At 42.2% G+C, this 27,027-nt stretch overlaps 1 protein-coding gene across 1 annotated transcript; it reads right to left on the bottom strand.

The window, feature by feature from the left end:
- Positions 1-379: 379 nt before the first annotated feature.
- On the bottom strand, positions 380-20,226 carry LOC133367661 (vomeronasal type-2 receptor 26-like). Its single transcript, XM_061591755.1, has 6 exons — positions 20,065-20,226; positions 16,349-16,452; positions 13,636-13,927; positions 11,255-11,479; positions 3,395-3,521; positions 380-1,281 (listed from the first exon to the last, which is right to left on the bottom strand). The coding sequence occupies exons 1-6, from the start codon at positions 20,224-20,226 to the stop codon at positions 380-382; spliced, it is 1,812 nt and encodes a 603-aa protein (XP_061447739.1).
- Between the last annotated feature and the right edge of the window lie 6,801 nt (positions 20,227-27,027).

Raw genomic sequence — 27,027 nt, 5'->3', positions numbered from 1 at the left:
TCCTCAAAGGAGCTGAAGCTGTTGCATGGTATCCTGTCCTAGTTGTGAAGGTAAATTTTTCCTCTTGGGAACTGGACAAGGTAAGAGGTGTCATAGCACAGGGAGTAGATGAACAGAATTGAGATGAATGCCCAATAAAGCTGAGATTGAACCATGCTCACTTCTTCTCAAAAGAATGATCCTGTTTGAGTGCAAGCATCCATGGTTGAATTTTCATGAAAGATCACCACCAGTGTTCGCAGTGAAGGACACCTAAAACCAAGCTATGGATATGAACTTACATACATATTATTAGCTGCTCTTTTTGCTTAGCTCAGGCCTCAGCATAATGATGTAGCACCCATGCTCAAATTCAATGAAGACATGAACTTATCTTCTTTCATTTGTTTCTTCTTATTAATTGTCCCCTGTTGTTCAGGTCAGGCCTCAGCACAATGATATAGCATTTAGAGAAAAAGATACAACCCAGTAACCCAGCACTGGAACATAAGATAGAGAAGATCTCCACAGCCACCATATATTTTCCTTTGGTGCTCAGGTAGGTTGGAACAAAGGACAACCAAACACTGCAAAACACCAACATGCTGAAAGTGATGCATTTGGCTTCATTAAAGCTGTCAGGTAACTTCCTGGCTAGAAAAGCCACAATGAAGCTGAAAATGGCCAGGAAGCCCATATAGCTCAAGACACAGTAAAACATGATAGATGAACCCTCATTGCATTCCAGAATTATTTCCCCATTCACTGAATGCATGTCCCTATCTGGGAATGGAGGGGAAGTACTTAACCAAAGAGTACAAATGGCAACTTGAATAAAAGAGCAGGAAGAGACAATAGAATTTGCCAGTCTTTCCCCCACCCATTTCCTCATCCCAGATCCTGGTTTGGTGGCCATGAATGCCAGAACCATGGTGATGGTCTTTGTCAGCACAGAGGAAAGGGCTACAGAGAAGATAATGCCAAAAGCAGGCTGTCGGAGAAGGCAAATCACCTTTCCAGGCTGTCCGATGAAGACCAAGGAAGAGAGGAAGCAAAACAGGAGGGAGATGAGGAGGATGAAGGTGAGGGTTCGGTTGTTGGCTTTGACTATGGGAGTGTCCATGTGCTCTATAAAAGTTCCAAGCACTAAAGTTGTGATGAAAAAGAAAGAGACAGCCAAAATAGTTAAGATGATCCCTAAATCTTCTGTATAAGAGAGGTAGCTTAGTACCTTGAGAATGCATTGAGTTTGGTCCATATTGGGATGTTGATCTTCTGGACATTTGACACAAACGTCCATGTCTGAAATAAAAGGAAGAGGTGTTTTAAGCATTTCAAGATGTTGACCAACAATCTCTAGAAATCAGTTATAACAACATATGAAAAGGCATATTTCATGTTCTTTCAGTTTTTTGAACATGTCTAGAATAAAAGACTTCCAAAATTTCAAAGCATAAGTGAAATGCATATTTTGTGTACTTGTGGTACCGAAAAGAGTTTGGTGTTTGTGCTGACCTGGTGTACTGTAATGGATGTTTTTCTCTGGCCCAAGAATTCAATTTTTCAGACCTCCTCTCAAGCCAAAAACACAGATGGTGATCTTTTCCCAATGCTTCTCTTTCTCAGTCTTATTCCTTATATGTAGTGTGGAAATAATAATACTGGCCTAATTTACAGGATGTAATAGGTGTTATTGGGAAATTTTTATGTATGTGTAGCACTTTAAACATTCACAAATTCTTTTCACATGCCAAGTTGTTGTTGCTGTTTTAATAAAGGTTTTGTTTTGGCAGGGGGATACTTTAATCTCAGGGATGGTATGGTGGGACATTACATAGCTATCCTGCTGAATCTACAGTAGTCTGATCGTGTCAGTTCCTGGATGGTGGACCACTTGGAAGCCTGGCTTGATTCTGAGTGTGGCATAAAATCAAAGAATTGAATACATGCATTACTTTGAAATCAGTGTGAATATTTAATTATGAATTAATGTAAATCATATTTATTTCAGTGGGCACCAAGTGCCACTGAGTCTGGATCCAAGTGATCAGAAAAGCCTTTTAATTGCTGCCATTTTTAAATAACAGATAGAATTCCTTACTGATGTACTGTAAAACTTCTAGTGATATACTGCTAAATCACCTTCTCTCTTCTTCCCATCATTGACATAAGTCATAGCAGTGAGAGCTTTAGATTATGAAGAATGGCCTATGCTTGAATCACCAGACAAAATAAGTATGGGATGCTGGAGAGGAGGAAAAAGTAGCTCTCTTCCACAACTGGATATTCCCTTCCCGGCTCAGTGATTACTTCAAGACATGCCCACAGTTGTGAATATTATTAACTAAGAGGGAGAACCCTTGCAAGTTTGTTGTTCCCATTGCCTACACTGATTGCATTTACCATCACTGGATTCCTTTTGCCAAATTTTATTTATAATATTTTATTAGTTTTGCTCTTTAATGTCCAGGTGGCCATCTTAGCCAGGGCTGTCCCAGTTTCAGCTTTTGAGCCAGCTGCATCCATTCCTAGATAAAGCAGATCTGGCTGGGTGATGCTTCCTTAATTATACTAAGATGGCATTAATATAATGCACTCCACTTGGAGCTGCCTTTGATAATGCTTTGGGAATTTCACCTGTTGTAAGATATGTCAGCAAGTGCTTTATCCAGAGGTAATTATTGGGAGCATGCGCCTCTCTAATTCAAACAACTTCACTGGCTTCCAGCACATTTCCAAGCCCATTTCAAATAATCTAGGTGATTATTTTTTCATAACTTTCTTACAGATAAGACACTGATTCTATTATCAAAATGATTGCCTTCTCCCATATGAGTTGATTGATGAACTGAGATCTGCTTGAAAGGTTCTCATTAGGGTTTTGACTTCAGAGATATAACTGGATTGGAACCAGGAGGGGGTGTTCGCATTGACTGGAGAATTCCTTTCTAATGGAGGCCTGGTTTGACCCATCTGTGTTCCCTTTTATTTCAACAGCCCTAAATGAGTTCAGACCAAAATAGCTTAAAGAATATCACATATTTTATGTGCCACTTCTGATAACTGAGATTGGCAGAGGAGGCCCTGTAGATAATACAGCCACCCTTAGAGGTGTGGATGGTGGTGGTTTGTCAAAGAGTCTTTTCTGTAGTGGCCCTAAAACTGTTAAATTTCCTCCACACTAAAAAGCATTTGGCACTGAAACTTTCTGCCTTCTGTCAGTTGTATTATGGCTTATTGATTATTTTTGTAATTGTATTTTTAGTCTATCAAATCTGCTGTGGTGACCTTAGGGTGAAGGTGAGGTAAGAAATACCAAAAATGAACCAACAATCTGGCATTTGGCTTGCCAAGTACTTGAAGTTGTTTTATGCTTCCTATGTCTTTTATGAAATGTCTTGATTATCCCTTATACCTTCCTGATGTGAGATCATCCCTTCTGGACATGGAACACAATCATAGCAGCAAAATTTCTCTCCCTCTTTCTTTTTCCTGCTGTAGCCAGGATGGCAGTTGTCATTGCACACAGAAAGGGGAAGAACCTGTACTGAAATATGAAGGATGATTAGCAACATGACAAGTCATGTATTAAATACAATTTGTTTGTGTGAAGAAAAAGATATCAAACTATCTAGCCTATTGCGTGCCATGGCTAGAACTCCCAGAACTCAGCCAGCAATACTGTTAATCCAGCCAACATACAATATACAACCCAGGCAATCCTGGGCATCCCATAGTTACAAGCGATGGGACCATTCCAGCTGATATGTCTGCATATATGGATTCCAGTCTCAGACCATATGCCACAAAAAAGATAGTTGTGGGACTTCCTAAGAAACTCAGGCAACAATATTGTTTATCTAGCCATACACTGAGCCAGGCAGAAGAGTCTATCCTTTTATGGAACCACTTCTTCTTTTCCACCAAATACACAAATATGATACAATTCTATGGTGATCTAGAGGCTTTCATTATTGGACAACTATCTGTCAGGTATGCTTTATGTTGGATTCCTGCATTGAGCAGGAGGTTGGATGCAATGGTCTTATAGGCCTCTTCTAACTCTACTATTCTATGATATGATTCTAATCCATTAGAAATACAGTCTTATCCCTAATGGTGCTATAGCATGTCTATCTACCAATCTCTGACACTTTGTATTTACTCAAAATTACTACTTTGTAACAATATGTATATTCAGGTCAATAATAATGAATAATAATTTAATAATCATGTTATTCTTGTTGTCTACCTCTCACCTGGTATGCACGTCCTGAGGTGGATTACATAGGTTTAAAAATAGAAAGCGTACATAAAACCATACAGAGATTTAAAAATATAAAAACATACAAAAAACCATAAACAAATCCATATAATCCTTAAAATCCTTAAAAACATCAGTACAATGGCATAAAGGGTTGAAATTTAACCAAATGCTTGCATAAAAAAATGAGTCTTCAGCAGCCATCTAAAAAATGGGAAGAGAGGGGGCTGATCTTACCTCACAGGTCAATGGCATCACCAAGGGTACTGACTGGAGAAATTTCACCAGGTGTTCAACATTTTTCACCCCACCATCTACCTGAGCCAAACCAGCACATGCAGCTGGTGTACTTTCTGGACACTATTGTGCAACTACACAATGGACATAGAAGTACCACATATCAGAAACCTACTGACTACTAGACACAGTTACATGCTTACAGCTGACACCCAGAAAACAACACAAAATCCATTGTTGGCAGCAAGCCCTGAGGTAAAACTGCTTGATAGACAAAGGCTCACAATGTAAGAACTTACACAAGGCATTCCTTAGGCTACTATACCCACTCAGTGAAGGGAAAAGGAAGATTAACAGGTGACACTGATACCCAGGCATAATCTACTAGAGGAGAGATCTAGAAGAAAAAGGCACAGACCACCAATTATACCTAAAGCTCTAATCTAAAACCACTCAGATCAAGGATATATAACTCATTCTAGACAATAGAACTTCACCTTACAGCCCATGGGTGGACTTTCTTACAGATACCCCTCCACCTGAAACAGCTACTTACCAGCAAAAGCAGGCTACATAACAGTGACACACAGGCACAAGAGTTTGCAATAAACTAATATGACAACTATATTCCCATATCTGCCCAGGTTTGGCTTATAAGTGATTTGCACAGACATTGGAGTATCTCCTAACTAATCAAATCCTTTTTCTGCTTGGGGTTCTCCAGTCCAGTTGCAGGGATCCCCAGTGGGGTTTATGAGGCTCAGATACTTTGGCAGTCAGAGATAACATGAACTGATACTGCTGTCCGGGAGCATCATCCCCATCTGCCAAAGACATCAGTCCAGAGTGGATGTGGGGAAGATTTTCTGATCAAATCAGCTTACTTCTCTTCAGAGGTAACATATACTGTATGTGTGGTAGGGATGGGTTTGCTCCATGGTGCTGATCTGCATGCAGTTCGATAGTCTGTCATTTTTTTACCGGTCCATTATTTTTTTTGGGTTCCCCTTTCTCTGGTGTTCACCTATTCAGTCTGCTGAGCATATTTTTGGGTGATTTGATCCACAGTTTTTTGGGGTTTTTTTAATTTGCAAGAATTACATAATTGTTTTTGTAGATACTTATGTAAATGACAGTATTCCACATAGGTTTTTGGTAGCGGAGAAAAACATTGCATAATGTTTAGGTTGCTTTACGGTCTGGTTTAAGCAATGAATTCCCAGTTCAAATACTCTCACACTTAAGACAGGGCACTAGGAGCTACGCCAATGATTGAACATCAGCAAGAGTCTTGTGAGGGGTGGCAATAGAAAGTTAAAAAACACAGTCTTAGAGAGTGTGGGAGAGGTGCAGGCAGCCAGACGATGGTGGTGCCCCACCACACCTCACAGACACTGTCTGTCACTGTCAGTCACACTGTCACACACACACAAACACATTTAGCACAGAGAGAGTGAGAGAAAGAGAGAGACAGCCCCTGGTTAGATCAGGACAGCAGCAACAAAAGAGGGGTGGGGTGGGGGGAGGTAAGGCGGGTAGAGTAGGTCAGTCTAACAAATGCTCCACGAGCTGCTCCACGAGCTGCTCCACGAGCTAGAGGGAGCCCCAGCTGACGAAGTGTCAAGGCGAGTTAAGCAGCAGAGCGAGTTCGGCAGCAGGGCGAGGAGGCCAGGGCCCCCCATTCTGCCCGTCTGTTCCCTGACCTCAACTAAACCGCAGTCTCCAACCCATTGACGTAATAAACCTTAAACAAAACTATGCAGGTAAGAAGCCAGCAGGGGTGTGGGGGCTTTCCAGTGTTTTGCACCGCCTGCAGCATGTACGACTATCTGCCTGTTGGACAGAAGTCGTGGGTGTGCTCTCGGTGCAATGAGCTCCTGGCTCTCCGGGAACGACTTCATTTCCTTGAGGCCAAGGTGGCGGACCTGGAAAAGCTGAGAGAGGCAAAGAGGTGTGTGGAGGAGGCCTTCAGGGACGTTATAGCTGTGTCCCACTCCAACGATGATAGCTCTCCTGCTATCATGGACAACGATGGTCTCGGGGAAGGAGAGCATCCAGCTGAGGAAGAGGGAAACAATCTCTTAGAAGGGACCCATTCCTTGGGGGATGAGCAGCTATCCTCTCGTGCCGAGGATATATCTCCAGGGGGTGGAGGGATCCTTGTAGTGGGTGATTCGATCATTAGGAACGTAGACAGTGGGGTGTGTGATGGGCGTGTAGACCGCAAGGTGTTTTGCCTGCCTGGTGCGAAGGTTGCGGATATCGCCCGTCGTTTAGATAGTTTGGTAGACAGTGCTGGGAAGGAGTCAGTGGTCGTGGTGCACGTTGGCACCAACGACATGGGGAAATGCAGCCGTGAGGTCCTGGAAGCAAAATTTAGGTTGCTAGGTAGGATGCTGAAAGCCAGGACCTCCAAGGTGGCTTTCTCTGAAATGCTACCGGTTCCACGCGCAGGACCAGCCAGACAGGCCCAGCTTCGCAGTCTCAATGCGTGGATGAGACGATGGTGTCGGGTGGAAGGGTTTGGATTTGTTAGGCACTGGGGAACATTTTGGGACAAGCCGGGCCTGTACAAAAGGGACGGGCTCCACTTGAACCAGAATGGAACCAGACTGCTGGCACTTAAAATTAAAAAGGTGGCAGAGCAGCTTTTAAACTGACTGAGGGGGGAAACCTGACAGGAGCTGAGAAAGGTCCGGTTCGGAATAAACCTCCCCTCTGGGATAAAAACCAAAGAAATGATGAAATTTTAAAAGGGGTAGGCCTAGAAGTAGGCATTGTGAGAGCAGGGGCACAGGATATAAATTCAGAAGAGCAAAATTACCACAGGCCTAACCACAAGTGCCAAAGACACTTGAAGAGAGACACTGCTTACAAGTGCCTGTATGCTAATGCTAGGAGCCTGCGAACCAAGATGGGAGAACTGGAGTGCTTGGTCTTAGAGGAGAGCATTGATATAGTGAGCATAACGGAGACCTGGTGGAATGGAGAAAACCAGTGGGATACGGTTATCCCTGGATATAAACTATATCGGAAGGACAGGGAAGGACGTATTGGTGGCGGAGTCGCTCTATACGTGAAAGAAGGCATTGAATCCAGCAAGCTCGAAACCCCAAAAGAGGCAGACTCCTCCACAGAATCGTTGTGGGTGGTGATACCTTGCCCCAAGAGGGACTTAATACTGGGAACGATCTATCGTCCCCCTGATCAAAATGCTCAGGGAGACCTTGAGATGAGATATGAAATTGAGGAAGCATCCAAACTAGGAAATGTGGTAGTAATGGGTGACTTCAACTACCCGGACATAGACTGGCTGCATATGTGTTCCAGTCATGACAAAGAAGCAAAGTTTCTAGATATTCTAAATGACTATTCCCTAGACCAGTTGGTCATGGAACCGAGCAGAGGGACGGCAACCCTGGACTTAATCCTCAGTGGGGACCGGAACCTGGTGCGAGATGTAAGTGTTGTTGAACTGATTGGGAGCAGTGACCACAGTGCTATTAAATTAAACATACATGTAACTGGCCAATTGCCAAGAAAATCCAACACGGTCACATTTGACTTCAAAAGAGGAAACTTCACAAAAATGAGGGGATTGGTAAAAAGAAAGCTGAAAAACAAAGTCCAGAGGGTCACATCACTCGAAAATGCTTGGAAGTTGTTTAAAAACACTATATTAGAAGCTCAACTAGAGTGCATACCGCAGATCAGAAAAGGTACCGCCAGGGCCAAGAAGATGCCAGCATGGTTAACGAGCAAAGTCAAGGAAGCTCTTAGAGGCAAAAAGTCTTCCTTCAGAAAATGGAAGACTTGTCCGAATGAAGAAAATAAAAAAGAACACAAACTCTGGCAAAACAAATGCAAGAAGACAATAAGGGATGCTAAAAAAGAATTTGAGGAGCACATTGCTAAGAACATAAAAACCAACAACAACAAATTCTATAAATACATTCAAAGCAGGAGACCATCTAGGGAGACAATTGGACCCTTGGATGATAAGGGAGTCAAAGGTGTACTAAAGAATAAGGAGATTGCAGAGAAGCTAAATGAATTCTTTGCATCTGTCTTCACAGTGGAAGATATAGGGCAGATCCCTGAACCTGAACTAACATTTGCAGGAAGGGATTCTGAGGAACTGAGACAAATAGTGGTAACGAGAGAGGAAGTTCTAAGCTTAATGGACAATATAAAAACTGACAAATCACCGGGCCCGGATGGCATCCACCCGAGAGTTCTCAAAGAACTCAAAGGTGAAATTGCTGATCTGCTAACTAAAATATGTAACTTGTCCCTTGGGTCCTCCTCCGTGCCTGAGGACTGGAAAGTGGCAAATGTAACGCCAATCTTCAAAAAGGGATCCAGAGGGGATCCCGGAAATTACAGGCCAGTTAGCTTAACTTCTGTCCCTGGAAAACTGGTAGAAAGTATTATTAAAGCTAGATTAACTAAGCACATAGAAGAACAAGCCTTGCTGAAGCAGAGCCAGCATGGCTTCTGCAAGGGAAAGTCCTGTCTCAGTAACCTATTAGAATTCTTGGAGAGTGTCAACAAGCATATAGATAGAGGTGATCCAGTGGACATAGTGTACTTAGACTTTCAAAAAGCGTTTGACAAGGTACCTCACCAAAGGCTTCTGAGGAAGCGTAGCAGTCATGGAATAAGAGGAGAGGTCCTCTTGTGGATAAGGAATTGGTTAAGAAGCAGAAAGCAGAGAGTAGGAATAAACGGACAGTTCTCCCAATGGAGGGCTGTAGAAAGTGGAGTCCCTCAAGGATCGGTATTGGGACCTGTACTTTTCAACTTGTTCATTAATGACCTAGAATTAGGAGTGAGCAGTGAAGTGGCCAAGTTTGCTGACGACACTCAATTGTTCAGGGTTGTTAAAACAAAAAGGGATTGCGAAGAGCTCCAAAAAGACCTCTCCAAACTGAGTGAATGGGCGGAAAAATGGCAAATGCAATTCAATATAAACAAGTGTAAAATTATGCATATTGGAGCAAAAAATCTTAATTTCACATATACGCTCATGGGGTCTGAACTGGCGGTGACCGACCAGGAGAGAGACCTCGGGGTTGTAGTGGACAGCACGATGAAAATGTCGACCCAGTGTGCGGCAGCTGTGAAAAAGGCAAATTCCATGCTAGCGATAATTAGGAAAGGTATTGAAAATAAAACAGCCGATATCATAATGCCGTTGTATAAATCTATGGTGCGGCCGCATTTGGAATACTGTGTACAGTTCTGGTCGCCTCATCTCAAAAAGGATATTCTAGAGTTGGAAAAGGTTCAGAAGAGGGCAACCAGAATGATCAAGGGGATGGAGCGACTCCCTTACGAGGAAAGGTTGCAGCATTTGGGGCTTTTTAGTTTAGAGAAAAGGCGGGTCAGAGGAGACATGATAGAAGTGTATAAAATTATGCATGGCATTGAGAAAGTGGATAGAGAAAAGTTCTTCTCCCTCTTTCATAATACTAGAACTCGTGGACATTCAAAGAAGCTGAATGTTGGAAGATTCAGGACAGACAAAAGGAAGTACTTCTTTACTCAGCGCATAGTTAAACTATGGAATTTGCTCCCACAAGATGCAGTAATGGCCACCAGCTTCGATGGCTTTAAAAGAAGATTAGACAAATTCATGGAGGACAGGGCTATCAATGGCTACTAGCCATGATGGCTGTGCTCTGTCACCCTAGTCAGAGGCAGCATGCTTCTGAAAACCAGTTGCCAGAAGCTTCAGGAGGGGAGAGTGTTCTTGCACTCGGGTCCTGCTTGCGGGCTTCCCCCAGGCACCTGGTTGGCCACTGTGAGAACAGGATGCTGGACTAGATGGGCCACTGGCCTGATCCAGCAGGCTCTTCTTATGTTCTTATGAAATCCTGTGGTTGACATAACATCTTAATTATGAAAAAAAACCCCATAAAATAGGGGGAGGATTTTGAAAAAAATATTCTTGCAGTTGTGGCTGCAAAATCCATGCCAATCATAGCCGAGGCCTGCCTCATGAGATCGGTGCCACTCCGAATGGATAGCGAACTAGCAAATTCAGTCAGGATCCGGTACCAGGTTCAATTTTGTCAGATATTCTCCCCCATCCCTAATGTGTGGTGACATTGCATCCTTACACAGAGTTGTAAAGGGTTTTTTTTTTTGGTTAATCAGGGATAGTCAACATGGTGGCCTCCAGATGTTCTCTATGACAACTGCCTTTAATGGTCAAGAATAATGGGAAATTTAGTTCACAACATCCGAAGGGTATCACGTTGGCTTCCCATTGTGTATGTGGAGTCTAAAAGGGTATCAATTTTTGATCAGCTGTTGTAAATTTAATTGTTTTGACTAATATTTATAATCCTTCAGCCATTAATGTGGCCATTGAGAATGCATTACTTCTCTCATGCTCAGAATACAAAAACAGTGATAAAAGTCCCTTGAAGATTAAAAAAAATGTTCCTGAAATTTAAAAACTTTCTGTGACAGTTTAGCATACTTAAAGCTGAATGCAATAAGATGCTTTTTGAATCTTTTGAATTGGCTTTTTGATTCAAAAAACTACTATAACCGCCCTGAAGACATTGGAACAATACAGCTGACATAGACAATTTTGATTTCATCATTTAAAATTGTTTCTTTAAAAAGGGGGGAAAGAATTGTGATTTTTTAAATTTAAAAATAATGCTAACTAGCACACTTCATCACCTGAAAAGAATGATGAGCTGGCAAAGATTGAATTTTTAACTTTGATATACTTAAGTATCTGCAGCTTTTTTTCACCTGATTAAAACTTTGATGCCAGACAATATCATCATTAATGGTTAATCCTTTCCCTGGAGAAGCCTGAAGTTCCAGTTTTCCAACTTTCACTCTAACCACTGAGCCATTGGGAAACATCAGCCAATTTGTAACATCAAAAGCTGCAACTAATTCTCCATTGTCATCAAAGCGCACAGTGTCTCCAACACTGTTGTTGAACATGATGTTTCTTAGAAAGTGATGGATCTAGATTGAAAGAGAATGTTAACACAGGAATAATAAGATCTTGAAATTATTTTAATATTTAGGACTCTTAAAACTCTGACTTAATCTGTTTGGGACAGTATATTTATTTATCTATATGTATTAATAGAGCTAAACTCATTAAATAACCATGGCTATGTACAATAAAATTGTAAAACATAAAATTATAAAATAAAGAACAAATGACCAATATTTCTGTTCAATGTCAATTTCTGGCTGTCAGTTCTATCTATTAGACTCCAAATGGTGGGCCAATTATGGGAAAAATCACTATTATGTTACGTTTTACACTTCTCACTGTATCTAAATGAATCCCCCTCTCAAAAAATATAAACTGGTGGAATTGTTTTATGCAGACGTTAGAATTACTATTATCTCTGGATCATAAGCTAGCCTAGTTTTGTTCTTGTTGAACTACCTGCCATGGTTGGACATTCTGAAATGCCCATCTCTCTATCATTTTTTTAGGCTTGGAGTTGAATTTGTATATGGCATGCAAAGCATGGGCCACAGCATAGACAGCATTGTAGATGTTATAGCTGTGACCAGTCATATTCATTTCAAACAAAAGCCCAGGAAGGCTCTCCAGCTTCTCCTCTCCAGTGCAGGGTTTCTCCTCCTCCTCCTCGTGCCAATTAGACATTTTCAATGAACAGGTGAATGCCTGTTCCCAGAAGTCCTGGATAAAACCATCTCCTTTGGCCCAGAAAGGTCTTATCATCTGAATGAACTTTTGGAATTCTAATGGCTGATTTGAGTGAACTGTGAAGGATATGGAACCATGGAAGGTTTGTATATCCCAAATCTTCTGAACAGACAGCGATGCAAAATCCCAATGGGAAGTAATAATCCACACTTTACCTAGAGGTGGAAATTCCAAGAAGGGTGCTAGAAACAGTAACACCCTCAAAATCTGAAAAGATGGAGGTTCTCCATATACAAAGAATACACTGACTTTTTTCTCCATGACAATTTCATAGATTTTCCACTGCTGTATAAGCAAGTCTATCAACTCATCTACAAAAGAGTGTTTTGGTATTCTTATTATGAATGCATAACAGATGCCATTCTGGGAAAGCATTGGCATGATTGTCTGTAAAAACTGGTCCCCTTTGTCATCATCCACAGCCAAGAGCCCAATCCACGTCCATCTGAAATGCTGCAATAATTGCACGACTCCCATGCGTTGTTGGGCTTCATTTGGGACCATCTGGTACAAGAAAGGGAATAGCATTTTAGGGCGTTGTGTTGTCAAAAATGATCCATAAGTGAGCTGAAACAAAATATATTCATAATTTTCATATAGAATGGAAGAGTACATTAAAACTTAGTATCTTACAGTTAAAAATGGTCTAGTGGGCCATCATGAATTAGAGCATACAGTGGTCAAGCCTCTTCATGAAACCTTCACCTAGTATGCTTTGGTAATTTGCTCTCTTTGAATTGTTCTTACCATTAAGATATTTCTCCTAATATTCAATCAAAATCTTGACCTGCCTTTTTAAGCAGCAGAGAACAATTCTTACCTTCTTTGATGTGATAACCATTCAGAATTTGGTATTTGGAAACCTAATTTCTTCATCCTTTCTTAACAAATCAGCTTACTTCTCTTCAGAGGTAGTATATACTGTATGTGTGGTAGAGATGGGTTTGCTGCATGGTGCTGATCTGCATGCAGTTCGATAGTCTGTCATTTTTTTTACCGGTCCATCCTTTTTTGGGTTCCCCTTTCTCTGGTGTTCGCCTATTCGATCTGCTGAGTGTATTTAGGGCTTTCCTCCATTCCCCTGACCATCTCCTTCTCTGAAACAGTTATACTTTATCTACATCTGCCTTAAAGTGCAGCATTTTATATCCCGTGATATGGAAAATATGAATCTATTAATGCAGCATAAAATTCATCCTGATTTTCTAGTTGCATTAATGTGGTACATTTTTTATTTTCATTTTGTTAGTTTCAGATCAGTTTTCCATGAGGTAAGTTTATTAACATCATATTGATTTTTCCCCCATGAGCTAATTATGCACCTGGTGATATTACCACAATAGCCTGTTTTATAGATTTTGCTTTTCAAATGCTTGGATGAAATCAAGACAGTGTGTCGCTGTTGTGAGACACCTCCTTGCAGGCAGCTTACCTGTGGAATCTTGTGGATTGCTGAAATGATGGCCACATTGGCAGATATTTCAGACACACATCCTCCAACAAGGGCTATCAGATTGTTGTGGCTCTGACACTTGAAGTTGGGAACAAACCTCTGTTGTGTGGAAAACAGGCTAAGGATGGCCTTATAGGTCATTTTTGCAGTGTAGTAGCTGTTGAGGATACGAAATCCCAGAGATATATTTGATAAGATGCTAGGATTTTCATTGATCTCTTTGACAGCAAATGCTAAGGCCAGGATGTGCTGATAGTTCTTAGGCACTGAGCTGTAATAAGTTACAGTTGTTTAATGGAGGAATAACAAAAAACAAGAACAAAAACAAGCATTCACTAGCTGCCCAGTTTCCCTGCTTTTTAAAGTTTGATAGAAATATCTGTTGGTTATAGGTACATTCTTAAACCACAAGGTTTTTTGCCTATTAGTGAACTTCTCTGCTTTTTAATCTGGGACGTAAGAAATGGGATCCTGTGCAAGTTTGCTGAGAATGGATTGATCATTTGCATGCTTACTGAGTTCAGTGGGATTTACTCCCCTGTAATCATGCTTAGGAGAGGTGATACTGACCACAGGGGATGGGGAGGGGAGGAAGCGGAGGAGGGAGGGGAGGGAGGGCAGAGGGGAAGAAGGGAATGGGAGCAGGCAGAAGAGGGAGGGGAGGAGGACAGGTATGATCATTTGCATGTTTATTAAGTTCAGTGGGATTTACTCCTGTGCAATCACTCTTAGGATAGGTAAAACAGACCGGTGTGGAGGGAGGGAGAGCTGGAATGGGCACGGGATATAAATAAAACTCTCTGACTGTTTTGTGTATCGCCATGAAAATTTAGAGGGTTGTTAAGCAAGCGTTTCTGAGTTCAGGACTATAAGTTTTGTAAGGTTTTGTTTTGAAATGACCTTATGGGAAGTATCAGAATGGCATGGGGGTATTTTCAATTTAACATTGCGGAATGTTAAAAATTCATGCTGGCTATAGTATACAGCCACTCTCATGGCTATATAATCCTTCATCACACATCTGCATTCTTCCAAGAAGTAGCTTAACTGAGAGGTAGCTCAATATCATAGAACATAAAACAGCGAAAGAAGATAGTGAAGTTTAAAAAGTAAAACATCTTTCCAAGTTGTCTATTTAAGCTACAGTATAATTCTGATGAATAACCTCTCATGATTGGGGATCCTGCTTTATCACTCAGCATGGGGAAGATAGGGATGGGGAGGGTGGGATGCATGCAAGGACATTGGTGGTGAGTACCTCTGGCCTCGTCTACACATTTCTTATTTGCACACACCCGAACATGCCTAGAATCTCTGTAACAACATTTTCAATCAAACAAGAAATATACAATAAGATGAAGTTACTTCAACAACTGATAATGGATCATTTTTATAATCTAAAATCAGAGATAACATGAATGCAATTTAAATAAATGTGCTATGTGAGTGGAGGGTAGAGAAACTCCATTTGTCATCAGGAGATGGCTATTTCTACCTGCCTTTCCCCACCCTCCAGCCCTAGCAGCCTTCATAAGGGAGCTGCTTCCAGAAGACTTTCTGGCCCTTTGGGTGAGGCAAAAGGGTCAGGGGGATAGAATAGATTGCTACATTCACTTTGAGGTTCCTTTTCAATATTTTTGTTTTGGCTTTATTGTTGAGCTTTATACTCATTTACATTTTGCTGTATATTATATGAACTTTTTTAGTATTATAGTGATTGTTCTTATTAGGTATTGTTATGCTACAGATTTGGACCGTTTGTTGTTTACATGAACCACTTTTAGCACAGACATATTTGTGAAAAATGCAGTATGTAAATAAATTGACTATGACTACCATTTGGAAATGAAATGAGAGAAGATATTGGAAGGGAAAATGCAAATGGGACACTTGCAAATCTCCATAAACTCTCCCGCTTTTGAAAAACATAATCCAGATTGCCATGCAAGGTACTGAAGCACAATTCAGAAATTACTTTTCAAAGAACATAATCCTATGACATTTTATAAATGTACTTTCAAGTTTAAAAGTATGAATAACAAATGTTGGAATTGCTTTTTAATATGTTTTTAAAGGTTTATTTAAAAGATGTTTTTAAAGACGTTTTGTTTTAATATGTTTTTAAGGATGTTTTGTTGTAATATATTTTAAAGTCTGTTTTTATGATCTTTTAGAGTCTTTTTAATGCTTTTGTTTGCTGTCCTGGGCCCCTGCTGGGAGGAAGGGTGGGATATAAATAAATAAATAAGTGGGGACAAGACTATTTTTAACACATTGATGGCACACATACTTGCATTAGGGAGTCAGATTTGCTTGATAGTCTCCAGTGTGACTTAATTTTCAGCAATAAACCTGAGTTTGTCCCTCTGTAAGGCTGGAATATAGAGTTAACATATTACAGAATGAGAGAGATGAAATAATGCCTCAATGATGCTTTTTACGACGAATAGCCTACTACTCTGTACTGGAACTGTTTTATTGTTTTATTGTTATATTGTATTTTATGATGTATTTTATTATGATGTAATGTATTGTTGTTAAATTGTATGTCGCCTAGAGTGGCCATTGGCCAGATAGGCGACCCACAAATTATATTATTATTATTATTATTATTATTATTATTAATGATGAGCTCTCCATTACTGTGATATGAATGATTATAGAGTATGAGAGCAAGGAAAGAATGCCTTACATAGGTTCATCAATCAAGACCTGTGCTGGATGTTCCATGAAAGAGAGGTTGTTATAGAGGAAGAAGACTTGAGAAACAATGCCACCAATGAGAAGGTCTCCTGGCTGGTAAAATTCATGAGGAATAGGGTGGGGATCATTAATTATCCTGCAATTAATTGAATGAGTCTTGCATCCAGTATGATGCAGTAACAGAAGCAGCAACACCACCAGCAGCATGATCCTGTTGAAAAAAAATGCTCTCCAAATGCTGTTTCCCATGTTTCAGCTATAGTGTTGTGGCTTTCATCTGTTTTGCTGTACCCTCCCTTGAATTGTGGTTGATTCTGTTGCTGCACTTGGTTACAGTTTGACCTGTAAGAGTATCTGTGTGTCCTGGTCTTATATTTATTAGACTGTCATAACTAAACAACTTGTTTTCTTTCTCTTCTTGCATTGTCCTCTAAGGCTGAATGAGAATGATACTTTTTAAAAAAAGAATGTTCATCTTCATCCACAGGTATCAATAGGTGCACAAAGAAAAAATACGTGTTCCCTTAAGAATTCTCAGTCAAGTTGTCCAAAGAACATAAGGCACATGAGAGTGAAGCAGTGAGCATGGCTGGCTGTGTTAATTAATGATGAATCAATGGAGTGCATTTGTTCACAGTAAGAATCTGGAATGCAGAACAGGGCAAGAAGAAAGCATGAAGAACAGGGATACTCATGGCATACGTTGGGGGCTTAAAAATCATGGTGGAATCAGCCAGTGAAAGCATACACCATCATTTAAAGGGGAAATGATCACACAAAACAATGACTGAGCCCTGCCTATGCCTACATCAGTTTTTGAAGAACATGACAGTTTACAAGCTTTTTGCACATGTTGATTGTTGACCTTGCTAATGGGTTATAGAAATCCATTGTGTCAGAGGGTGGAAACCAGTAATTTTGAAAATGATAGCGGTAATTAGCTCTTCCCCAGTGTGTTGTTGGTCTTTGAAGTTGCATCATGCAGGACAAAGCTGCCAGGATAATTTTCTTCTTCTTCCCCATATTATAGAATAATTGCTTTGTGCTTAGAAAGATTATTGTCATGCAGTGGAAATTTGCCCAGTGGGTCCAGGCTGCCTCTGCCCAGGACTAGAGTTACATTTACCAACAGACCATTCACATTTGCTTTAACGTCAAGGTTCAAGATTAAATCCAGAGTTAGAGAAGGAGAATTTGAAGATCAGATGTGTATCTCTTTCTGCAGATCACTTCCCATTAATGTTTGTCCCATTTATGGCTCTTGAGAGTGTTTTGTAATTTTTAAATGCATTTATCTATGAAGAACTACAGTGTACAGATGAACATATGCAAATAGGAAATGTAGGTGGCCCTATAAGCTTACAATCTGAAATTGGTTCATGGGAAGGAGGGTCATCAACAGGATTTCCAGGGCCCATTGAAATCTTCTCCTCAGGGACTATGTGGCTGGGTATGGTGAGAGCAGTGGCTGAATGCTCCAAACCACAGCGGAGACGTCAGGGCCAGTAGTGGGCAGGTGAGGACACTAAAACTCAGTTGTGCCTATAGTGCAGGGGTGGAGAACCTCAGGCCCAAGGACCAAATGTGGTCCTCCAGACTTCTATATCCAACCCTTGAGATTTTATCAAGGCCACAACCCTCTCTCAATGCCACACCTCTCACTGGCCCTCCTTCTCCTCGTCCTCGAGTGCTTTTCCCTGGTTGGATGTTATCCTTGAACTGTGATAATGCCTTTTGCTTGACTGGATGGGGAGATGTGTGGGTGTACCTCATGCAGAAACCTCTGATCTTTGTGTCAGTGGAATATAGCTTACTGGACATATATGAATCACATCCATTTTTCACCCTACATTTTCCTCTGCCCCTGCCCACCATTGGTATGTGACCTAAAGAGTAAAACAATTCCTCATTATAGCTAATGTAACATGTAATTTGGTTCTGTGCTACTGCCCAGCTCATAATCACTGTAAATATAATGGGCAGAGCAGCCCGTAAGCACCGGGAAGCGGGGCAGTTGCCCTGGTCCCGCGCTTTGCCCCCCCCCGTGATTGGCGATCTGCATATAAAAGCAGCAGCCGCATCCTCCTCACGGCCGCAGTAGCGAGCTGAGGGGAGCGTATAAACGAGCCGGGAGGAAGAGCTGCAGTGGCAGTCTCTTGATGGCTGATGTAGCGAGCCGGGAAGGAGAAAACCTCGCAGCGAGAAACACAAAGCGAGTGTACAACAAAGGCTGCAAAAAAGGGAGCTGCAGCTGAAAAATACAAAGCCGCTGCCGCTGCCAACGAATGCTGCAAAAAAGGGAGCCGCAGCCACAAGCTCCTAGCAGACGAAATACAAAGTCTCCGCCGCTGCCTGGAGGAAAGGATATATATAGAAAGGAAGAATGTGCCCCCCCCAACTATGCTTTTGCCCCGGGCCCCGCACATGCTAAGGGAGGGCCTGCTAATGGGCATGGCCTCCCTCAACATACTGTTTCACTTCTCCCAGAGTCATTTACCTTTGGGTGAGTGAGTGTGGTGTGCCCCCTAAATATTCTTGGATTCCCTCCTGGCCCTGATATACAAAGGGAATGGTCTGAGAAAGCCCTTCGCCCTATGCTTAAGCATGAAAGCAATCACCAATTTTTACTGATCTCATGTTATCCTCAGTATCCGTATAGTTCTGGCAACAACCAGCTAACCCCATATTGTAGCTGTGAGAGGTTGTGTAGGGTCTGAAATGCTTGGAAATGGCATAGCCAGTTGGCACTCAAACCCCAAGTGGCTGCCTCTGCGCAAGGCCAGAGATCTGGATATTGATACTTCTTGTTCCCCTCCCTCTACTCTCCCTTCACACACCTGCAATTGCAGTTTCCATCCAATTATTCAGCAGGCAGGACAGGAGCAATATTGAATGAAGAGAGGCTTCTTTTGCCCAGAAATGTCCTTGGTTGCCCTTTGGGGAGAGACAGGGGGAGTGGGATCTAGTTCATCTCTCAATCAGCATGGTATCAATATGGAGCGACTGCAACAGTTGGGTGTGACTGATACCATGCTGGAGTGATTCTACCCATACCTGGACAGACATTTCCAGATGGTGCTGGGAGATTTCTATTAGATCCTGTGGTGGCACTTACCTTTCAGAGTCTGTCAGGGTTTCACTTTCCCCAATATGCTACTTATCATGTATATTAAACTGCTGAGTGAGGTCACCTGGGGATTTGGAGTGCATTGTGGGCAATATACAACTGTACTTCCCTTTTTCATCTAAACCATCTGAGGCAGATGATATCTTAAACCTATGCCTGGCTGTGATAATAGTCTGGATGGAGGTTTACAAGGTAAAGCACAGTCCAGACAAGACGGAGGCGTTTTAAGTAGGCGGTTTCTCCGTCTGGAAGAGTAATCTTCTGGAGGTTACATGACATCTAAAAGACAAATTTGTAGCTCAGATGGGAGTGCTTTTGGATCCAGCACTGTCATTGGAAGTACAACTGGCTTCTATTTATTTATTTATTGTATTTATATACCGCCCCATAGCCGAAGCTCTCTGGGCAGTTTACAGTAACTAAAAACATTAAAAACAAATATACAAATTTAAAACACATCTTTTAAAAACAATTTAAAACAAATGGACAAAAAATGGGCAACTGTTTAAATGCTTTGTTGAAATCGAGATGGTGTACTGCTGTTATGATATTTCCATGCCTCTGTGCACACAGCTTACCTGTGGCGCTTTCTGGGTTGCTGAAATGATGTCCACATTGGCAGAGATTTCAGAGATACATGCTCCAATGAGAGCTATAAGATTGTTCTGGTTGTGAGACTTGAAGTTTGGGACAAACCTATGTTGCGTGGAGAGCAGGCCCAGGGTAGCCTTATAGGTCATCCTTGAAATGTAGTAGCTATTAAGGACACGGAACCTCAGAGAGATATTTGATAAGATGTTGCGATTCTGATTGATCTCTTTGACAGCAAATGCTAAGGCCAGGATGTGCTGGAAGTTCTTAGGCACTGAACTGTAATACCCAAGCTTCCCCCAGGCACCTGGTTGGCCACTGTGAGAACAGGATGCTGGACTAGATGGGCCACTGGCCTGATCCAGCAGGCTCTTCTTATGTTCTTATGTTATGTTCTTAAAAAGAAAGAAAGAATAAAAACCGTGTTTGTATTCGTCATGATTATTAATGTGTATGCTTTCAAAACTGAGATGTAGCTCAATAACACAGAAGATAAAACAGTGAAAGATGATAACAGAGTGAAGTAAAATGTCTTAAATAGATATTCTGATGAATAGCTAAATTCTCACAAACCCTAATTTTCTTTACAATGCTCTGCCTTCAATCTTCCTAAAGGGGAATTTTTGTTATGTTCACCTAAATGTGAATAGAACAACTGTTGTGATTGGGAAATCTACTTTATTACTCAACATGGTATAGGTAAAGGTGAGGGACTGGTAGGTGATGATGCATTCAAGGACATTTGTGGTACTTGAGTGTCTTCCTCTGGCTCCATCAAAGCATTTCATATATGGGATCACCTGAGCATGCTTAGAATCTCTGTAACAATAGTTTCAATCAAACAAGGAATATATATTAAAGTGAAGTCATTCCAAGCAACTGATAATGGATAGTTACTTATTTTTATGTCAGAGATGCATTAAGTCTATTTAAATGCATCTACTGTGTGTAGATGAAATGAGAAAAGATGTTGGAAGTCGAAGTTACAAAGGGGAAGCTTATAACCTTCTATTAACTCACTTGCTTTTGAGAGGCATAATCCAGATATGTCAGTGCAATGCAAGGTATCTGACAAACAATTCAGAAATTATAGTTATAAAAACATATTCCCCTATAAAATTGCATCCCTGCAATTTCAAATTTAAAAATATGAATAAGAACTGCGGGCAAGACTATTTTAGCAAATGCATGTATCACATGCATGCTCTCACTGGGGAGTCAGTTTTGATTGTGGGTCCCTTCCCAGTGTGCTTTGATTTTGAGCAATAAGCCCAAATATTGTCTGAACCTATTACAGAACGACAGAGAAGAAATAATGCAGTAATGGTGCTTAATGACGTAATGATGTACTCTCAGTGACTGTGGTCTGAACTATTATAGCACATGAGAAAGAGAGAAGAATAAAATAGTGCCTTACATAGGCTCACCAATCATGATTTGTGTAGGCTGTTCCTTGAAAGAGATAATTTTATAGAGAAAGAAGACTTGAGAAACAATCTCACCAATGACAAGGTCTCCTGCCTGGTAAAATTCATGAGGAATAGGGAGGTGATAATTAACTATGCTGCAATTAATAGAATGTCTCCTGCGTACAGTAGGATGCAGCAGTATGAGCAGCAGCACAACCACTATCACAATTGCTTTGATGAAACTGCCCCTACAAAGATGATTTTCCATATTTCCAACACCAGCATTACATGTGGCTGTTTGCTAGAGCCTGCCTTGAATTGTGGTTGATTCTGTTGATATATTTGATTACAGAGTAACCAGTTAGGGAATAACCATGGTACACTCATGGAGGAATCAGATGGTGGAAGCAGACACCATGATATAAAGATGAAATGGTTAAACAAAAGAATTACAGAGCCCTGCATATCTCTAGATCCAGTTCTGTACTACATGAGGGTTTTATAGCTTTCTTCAGATGCTGACTGTTGACTTCCTAACTGGCTCTGAAAAATATTTTTTTCAGAAGATGGAAATGAGTAATTTTGACAAAGATGGGGATTATTAGCTCTTCTCTAGTGTGTTGTTGGCTTTTGTTTACATCATACAGGACAAAACTGCCAGGAATACATCCCCCCTCTGAATCCTGAAGCTCGTTTTTTTCTTTGAGTGATAAATAGCCAGTTGCCTCTTCTGAGGACTAAATTTCTGCTAAAGTCCATTCATATTTGACAAAATGTAATGTTTACAGGTTTAAATGTAGAGTCACAAGCTCAGAAATGTGAAGCCCAATAAATTGATGCACACTTTCTTCAACAGATGTCTTGGATCCCCAATTTATGGCTATCAACAGTATTTTATTCTTATTTGGGCTATAAACCTGTGGCCCCAGGGATGTTGACCAAGAGGCTACAGAATACATTACATCAGATCTTCCTATCCAGGGTCAGAGGGAATGTTCTAACCTCGGAGATCTAATGTTGTATCCCCCCCTTCCATAAGTGGTAAGTTTGCAGCTATGGTTTATTTATTTATTTATTAAATTTATTAGTCGCCCATCTGGCTCGCTGTCCAGCCACTCTGGGCGATGTACAAAATAAAAACATACAAATACATTAAAACATTTAAAATCTCAACAATAATAAAACCTAACCCACCCCAAAAGCCTGCCTGAAGAGCCAGGTCTTCAAGGCCCGGCGGAAGCTCATCATAGAGCGGGCATGGGAGATCATTTGGGAGGGAATTCCACAAAGTGGGGGCCACAATTGAAAAAGCCCTCTCCCTAGGCCTCACCAGTCTAGCTGTTTTAACTGGTGGGATAGAGAGAAGGTCTTTTGAGGCTGATCTTGTTGAGTGGCATCCCTCATGATGTTGGAGGCACTCCTTCAGATAGACTGGGCCGAAACCATATAGGGTTTTAAAGGTCAGAGCCAACACCTTGAATTGGGCCCAGAAAGCAACCGGTAACCAGTGCAACTCCTTCAGTACTGGAGTGATGTGATCTTGCCGGCGGCTGCCTATAATCAGGCGAGCCACCGCATTCTGTACCAGTTGAAGTTTCCGAACCATTTTCAAGGGTACCCCCACATAGAGCACATTACAGTAGTCTAGGCGAGAGGAGACTAGAGCATGTACCACAGATGGGAGCCGATGGTTGGGAAGGTAGGGGCGCAGCCTCCGTATCAGATGGAGTTGATGCAGCGCCGCCCAGCTCACAGCCAAGACCTGAGCCTCCATGGACAGCTGGGAGTCAAGAATGACCCCCAGGCTGCGGACCTGGTCTTTCAGGGGCAATTGTACCCCATCAAGCACCAGGTCAACATCCCCCAAACTTCCCTTGTCTCCCACAAACTGTACTGTGGTTTTGTCAGAGTTCAGCTTCAGCTTATTCCTTCCCATCCAGCCACTCACCTACTCCAGGCACTTGGACAGGGTTTCTACAGCCAACCTCAGTGAAGATTTGAATGAGAGATAGAGCTGTGTGTCATCCGCATACTGGTGACACTGCAGCCTAAATCTTCTGATGATAGCCCCCAGCGGTTTTATATAGATGTTGAACAGCATCAGGGAGAGAATGGAGCCCTGTGGGACCCCACAAGTGAGAGGCCAAGGATTCAAAACCTCATCCCCCAATATCACTCTCTGGTACCTACCAGAGAGGAAGGAATAGAACCACTGCAATACAGTGCCCCCATGCCTAACCTCTTCAGGCGGTCCAGAAGGATACCGTGGCCAACGGTATCAAAAGCCGCTGAGAGATCCAGGAGGACAAGGAAGGTGCATTCGCCCCTATCCAATGCCCTCCTCATATCATCCACCAAGGCGACCAAGGCCGTTTCAGTCCCATGTCCAGGCCTGAAGCCCGATTGAAATGGATTCCTCCAAATGCAGTTGCAACTGTTTTGCCACCACCCGCTCAACCGCCTTGCCCAGGAATGGCAGATTTGAGACTGGGTGAAAGTTGTTCAGATCTTGGGAATCCAAGGAGGGCTTCTTTAGAATTGGTTTTACTACTGCCTCCTTGAAAGCTGATGGCATTACTCCCTCTTCCAGGGACGTATTTACCACCATCTTGATCCCCTCTCCCAGTCTGTCCTTGCAGCTCATAATGAGCCACGATGGGCAAGGGTCGAGTAAGCAAGTGGTTGGCTTTAAGGTTGAAAGCACCTTGTCCACTTCATCAGAAGGAAGAAGCTGGAACCGATCCCACACCACCGGAGCACCACAGCGCACGGAATAGCACTCTTAATACAATCGATTTTCTCCAAATCTTTGGAGTGCTTTGCAAACTCATCACAGGAGGCCTTAGCATGTTCCATCGGTTCCGGGGCAACTGGACCGACCAGGCTCCGGAGCACTTGGAACAGCCTCCTGGGACAGCACTCTGCGGACGCAATAGAGGCAGCATAAAAATCCTTTTTTGCTGCCCTCATCGTCACATGGTAGGCTGCCACAGCAGCTCTAACCTGTGTCCGATTGTCATCAGAGCAACATTTCCGCCACCGGCGCTCTAGCTGTCTCAGCTCCTGCCTCAGAGTTCGCAACCATGGAGTATACCATCATGCCGTCTGAGCTCTATTCAGGGGGAGAGGGCATTTCAGAGCCAACCAGTCTAATGCCCCGGTGATTGCAGCATCCCACCCCTCCACCAGGGTCTCAACCGAGTGCCCGTGTGCATGCTCCAAAGCGCATTCAGGAATCCATCTGGATCCATCAGACAGCTGGGGCGGACCATCCTAATGGGTCCTCCACCCCCACGGAGGGTTTGTGGCACCAAGAAGTCCACCCTCACCAAGTAGTGATCTGACCATGACAAGGGGGTGATGGATGTACCCCCAATTTTCAGATCACTCTCCTCCTCTCCTGAGACAATCACAAGGTTGAGTGCATGACCAGCTACATGGGTGGGCCCCGTTGGAATAAGGTGCAGCTCCCAGGAAGCCATGGTATCCATGAAGTCCCAAGGCGCCCCTGTGAGGATGGCCTCCAAATGTACATTAAAGTCTCCCAATACTAACAAGTTTGGGGACTGCGCATGCACATCCGAGACCACCTCCAGTACCTCGGCCAGGGAGTCTGTCATGCAGTGGGGTGGACGGTACAAGAGCAGAATCCCTAGACTGCCCAAACTCCAGTACATGCAGTCAACAACCTTGGTCTCACGGAGAGGAGGCCAGGTGAGAACCAGGGACCTTCGGTAAATAACCGCCACTCCCCCTCCCCGACTACCGACCCTCGGCTGCTGTGCATACAAGAACCCAGCTGGACACATGGCCGTGAGGATAGGAGTAGCGGCCTCATCCAGCCAGGTTTCCGTAATACATGCCAGGTCTGTGCCCTCATCCGATATCATATCATGGATGAGAGATGTTTTTTGGGCAACAGACCTGGCATTGCACAGCAGCAATCGAAGGCAAGAGTATGGAGTCAAGCATTCCCCAGCTATCTTTTGGCTCTGGACAGGCCCAGAACAGGGGACAGATATTACACATCTCTCCTTAGTTCCTCTTACCTGACATGGTCTGCCCCTAGCACTCCACCAGCTTCTGCCTCCCAGCCTCGTTATATATTGGCCTCCCACCCTCCCCCCATCACTCCCCTCCAATTGACACATGCTCCTGACACTGGCTTCCACAACTCAGGCAGGCCACCCACCCTTAAAACCACCAAACAACAACCCCCAAAACCCACAAAAAACCCTTCCCCCCCACCAACAATTAATTTAAAATCATGTTTACAGATGAACATAAAAAAAGGAAAGGCATCTACCCAAAGGACCTTACTATCTATTTTTTGTCACTAAGAAAAGGATTTCCTGAGCTATTTGAAAACCTGACTTCAAGGCCTAAGTAGCTAAGTGCTGTGATAGGCAATGGCTCTGTAAAATGTTCACACTGAGTCCTTTCTGAGCTCTGTTGTCTAACTGGAGATGCCTTGGTGGGCAGATGATCTGACAAAAAGTTTGTGATGCTTATACTGAGTTTACAGTCATGTAGTCATGAGAGGAGGCAACAGAGAAAGTTAATCAAAGAAAGAAAGAGTGGAAAGGGGAGTGCAGAGAGAGAAAATTAAAAGAAAGGATGAATTGGACAAGATATAGTTATGCAAACTGTCATAGGCAACATTTTTGTGGAAGGTTGTTATGGAAATATGCAGAGATACTCAGCATCTGAGCTGCGTGTGCCAGTGTGTATTTACCTACGTAGCAGACCTTTACCCTGCATTTAGATCACTGAGACTCAAGACTTAGCAAAATAAGAAAAGCTACTTTATTTATAGAAATACAATCAATCAATATCTTTATTGCGGTCAGCGACCCGTCCAGGAAATAAAATAAAAATAGAGTAGTCAATACAGACAGCTTCTAATCCATTAGTCAGTCGTACATTAGGGCTGGTAAAATAGTAATAATAACAAATGATTAGGTAAAATATTAATGACCAAATGATATACATTTGCACTGACTTATATATAAAAACTTAACAAATGAAAGCAGATGTACATTAGGGCTAGTAAAATAATAATAATAACAGATGATTAGGTGGAATATTGATGACCAAGTGATATACGTTTGGACTGACTTAAATATAAAAACTTAGCGACTGGAATCAGATGTGGACTGTTATTACCAGACAGAAGCCTAGATGTCCGGTGCTCTAAGGAGCTATTAGAATACTTTTGGATATAAGGTAAAATGAGTTGGTTCCTTTCTGCAGAATAAAATGGACAAACAAAGAGAACATGAGCAAGCGATTCTATATGTCCTAACCTGCACGGGCATAGACGTTGGTCTAGTGGAATACCCTGAAATCTACCCTCCAAAAGAGCTGAAGCTAAACAGTTGAAGCGAGCCTTAGAAAAAGCTAATCGATATTTAGGGTTCGTAAGAATCTCCAAATAAGGAGCATACTTTAAGGAATTAAAGCTCAAATTGTGATGGAGTGGAGAGCAGACTGTATCGTTGATTGTCTATCAACGTCCTTAAGCCGGGAGGTGATAATCTG

The sequence above is a fragment of the Rhineura floridana genome, chromosome 11, assembly GCF_030035675.1.
Source record: "Rhineura floridana isolate rRhiFlo1 chromosome 11, rRhiFlo1.hap2, whole genome shotgun sequence".
Lineage (NCBI taxonomy): Eukaryota > Metazoa > Chordata > Lepidosauria > Squamata > Rhineuridae > Rhineura > Rhineura floridana.
This window is presented reverse-complemented; position numbering and strand designations above follow the sequence as displayed.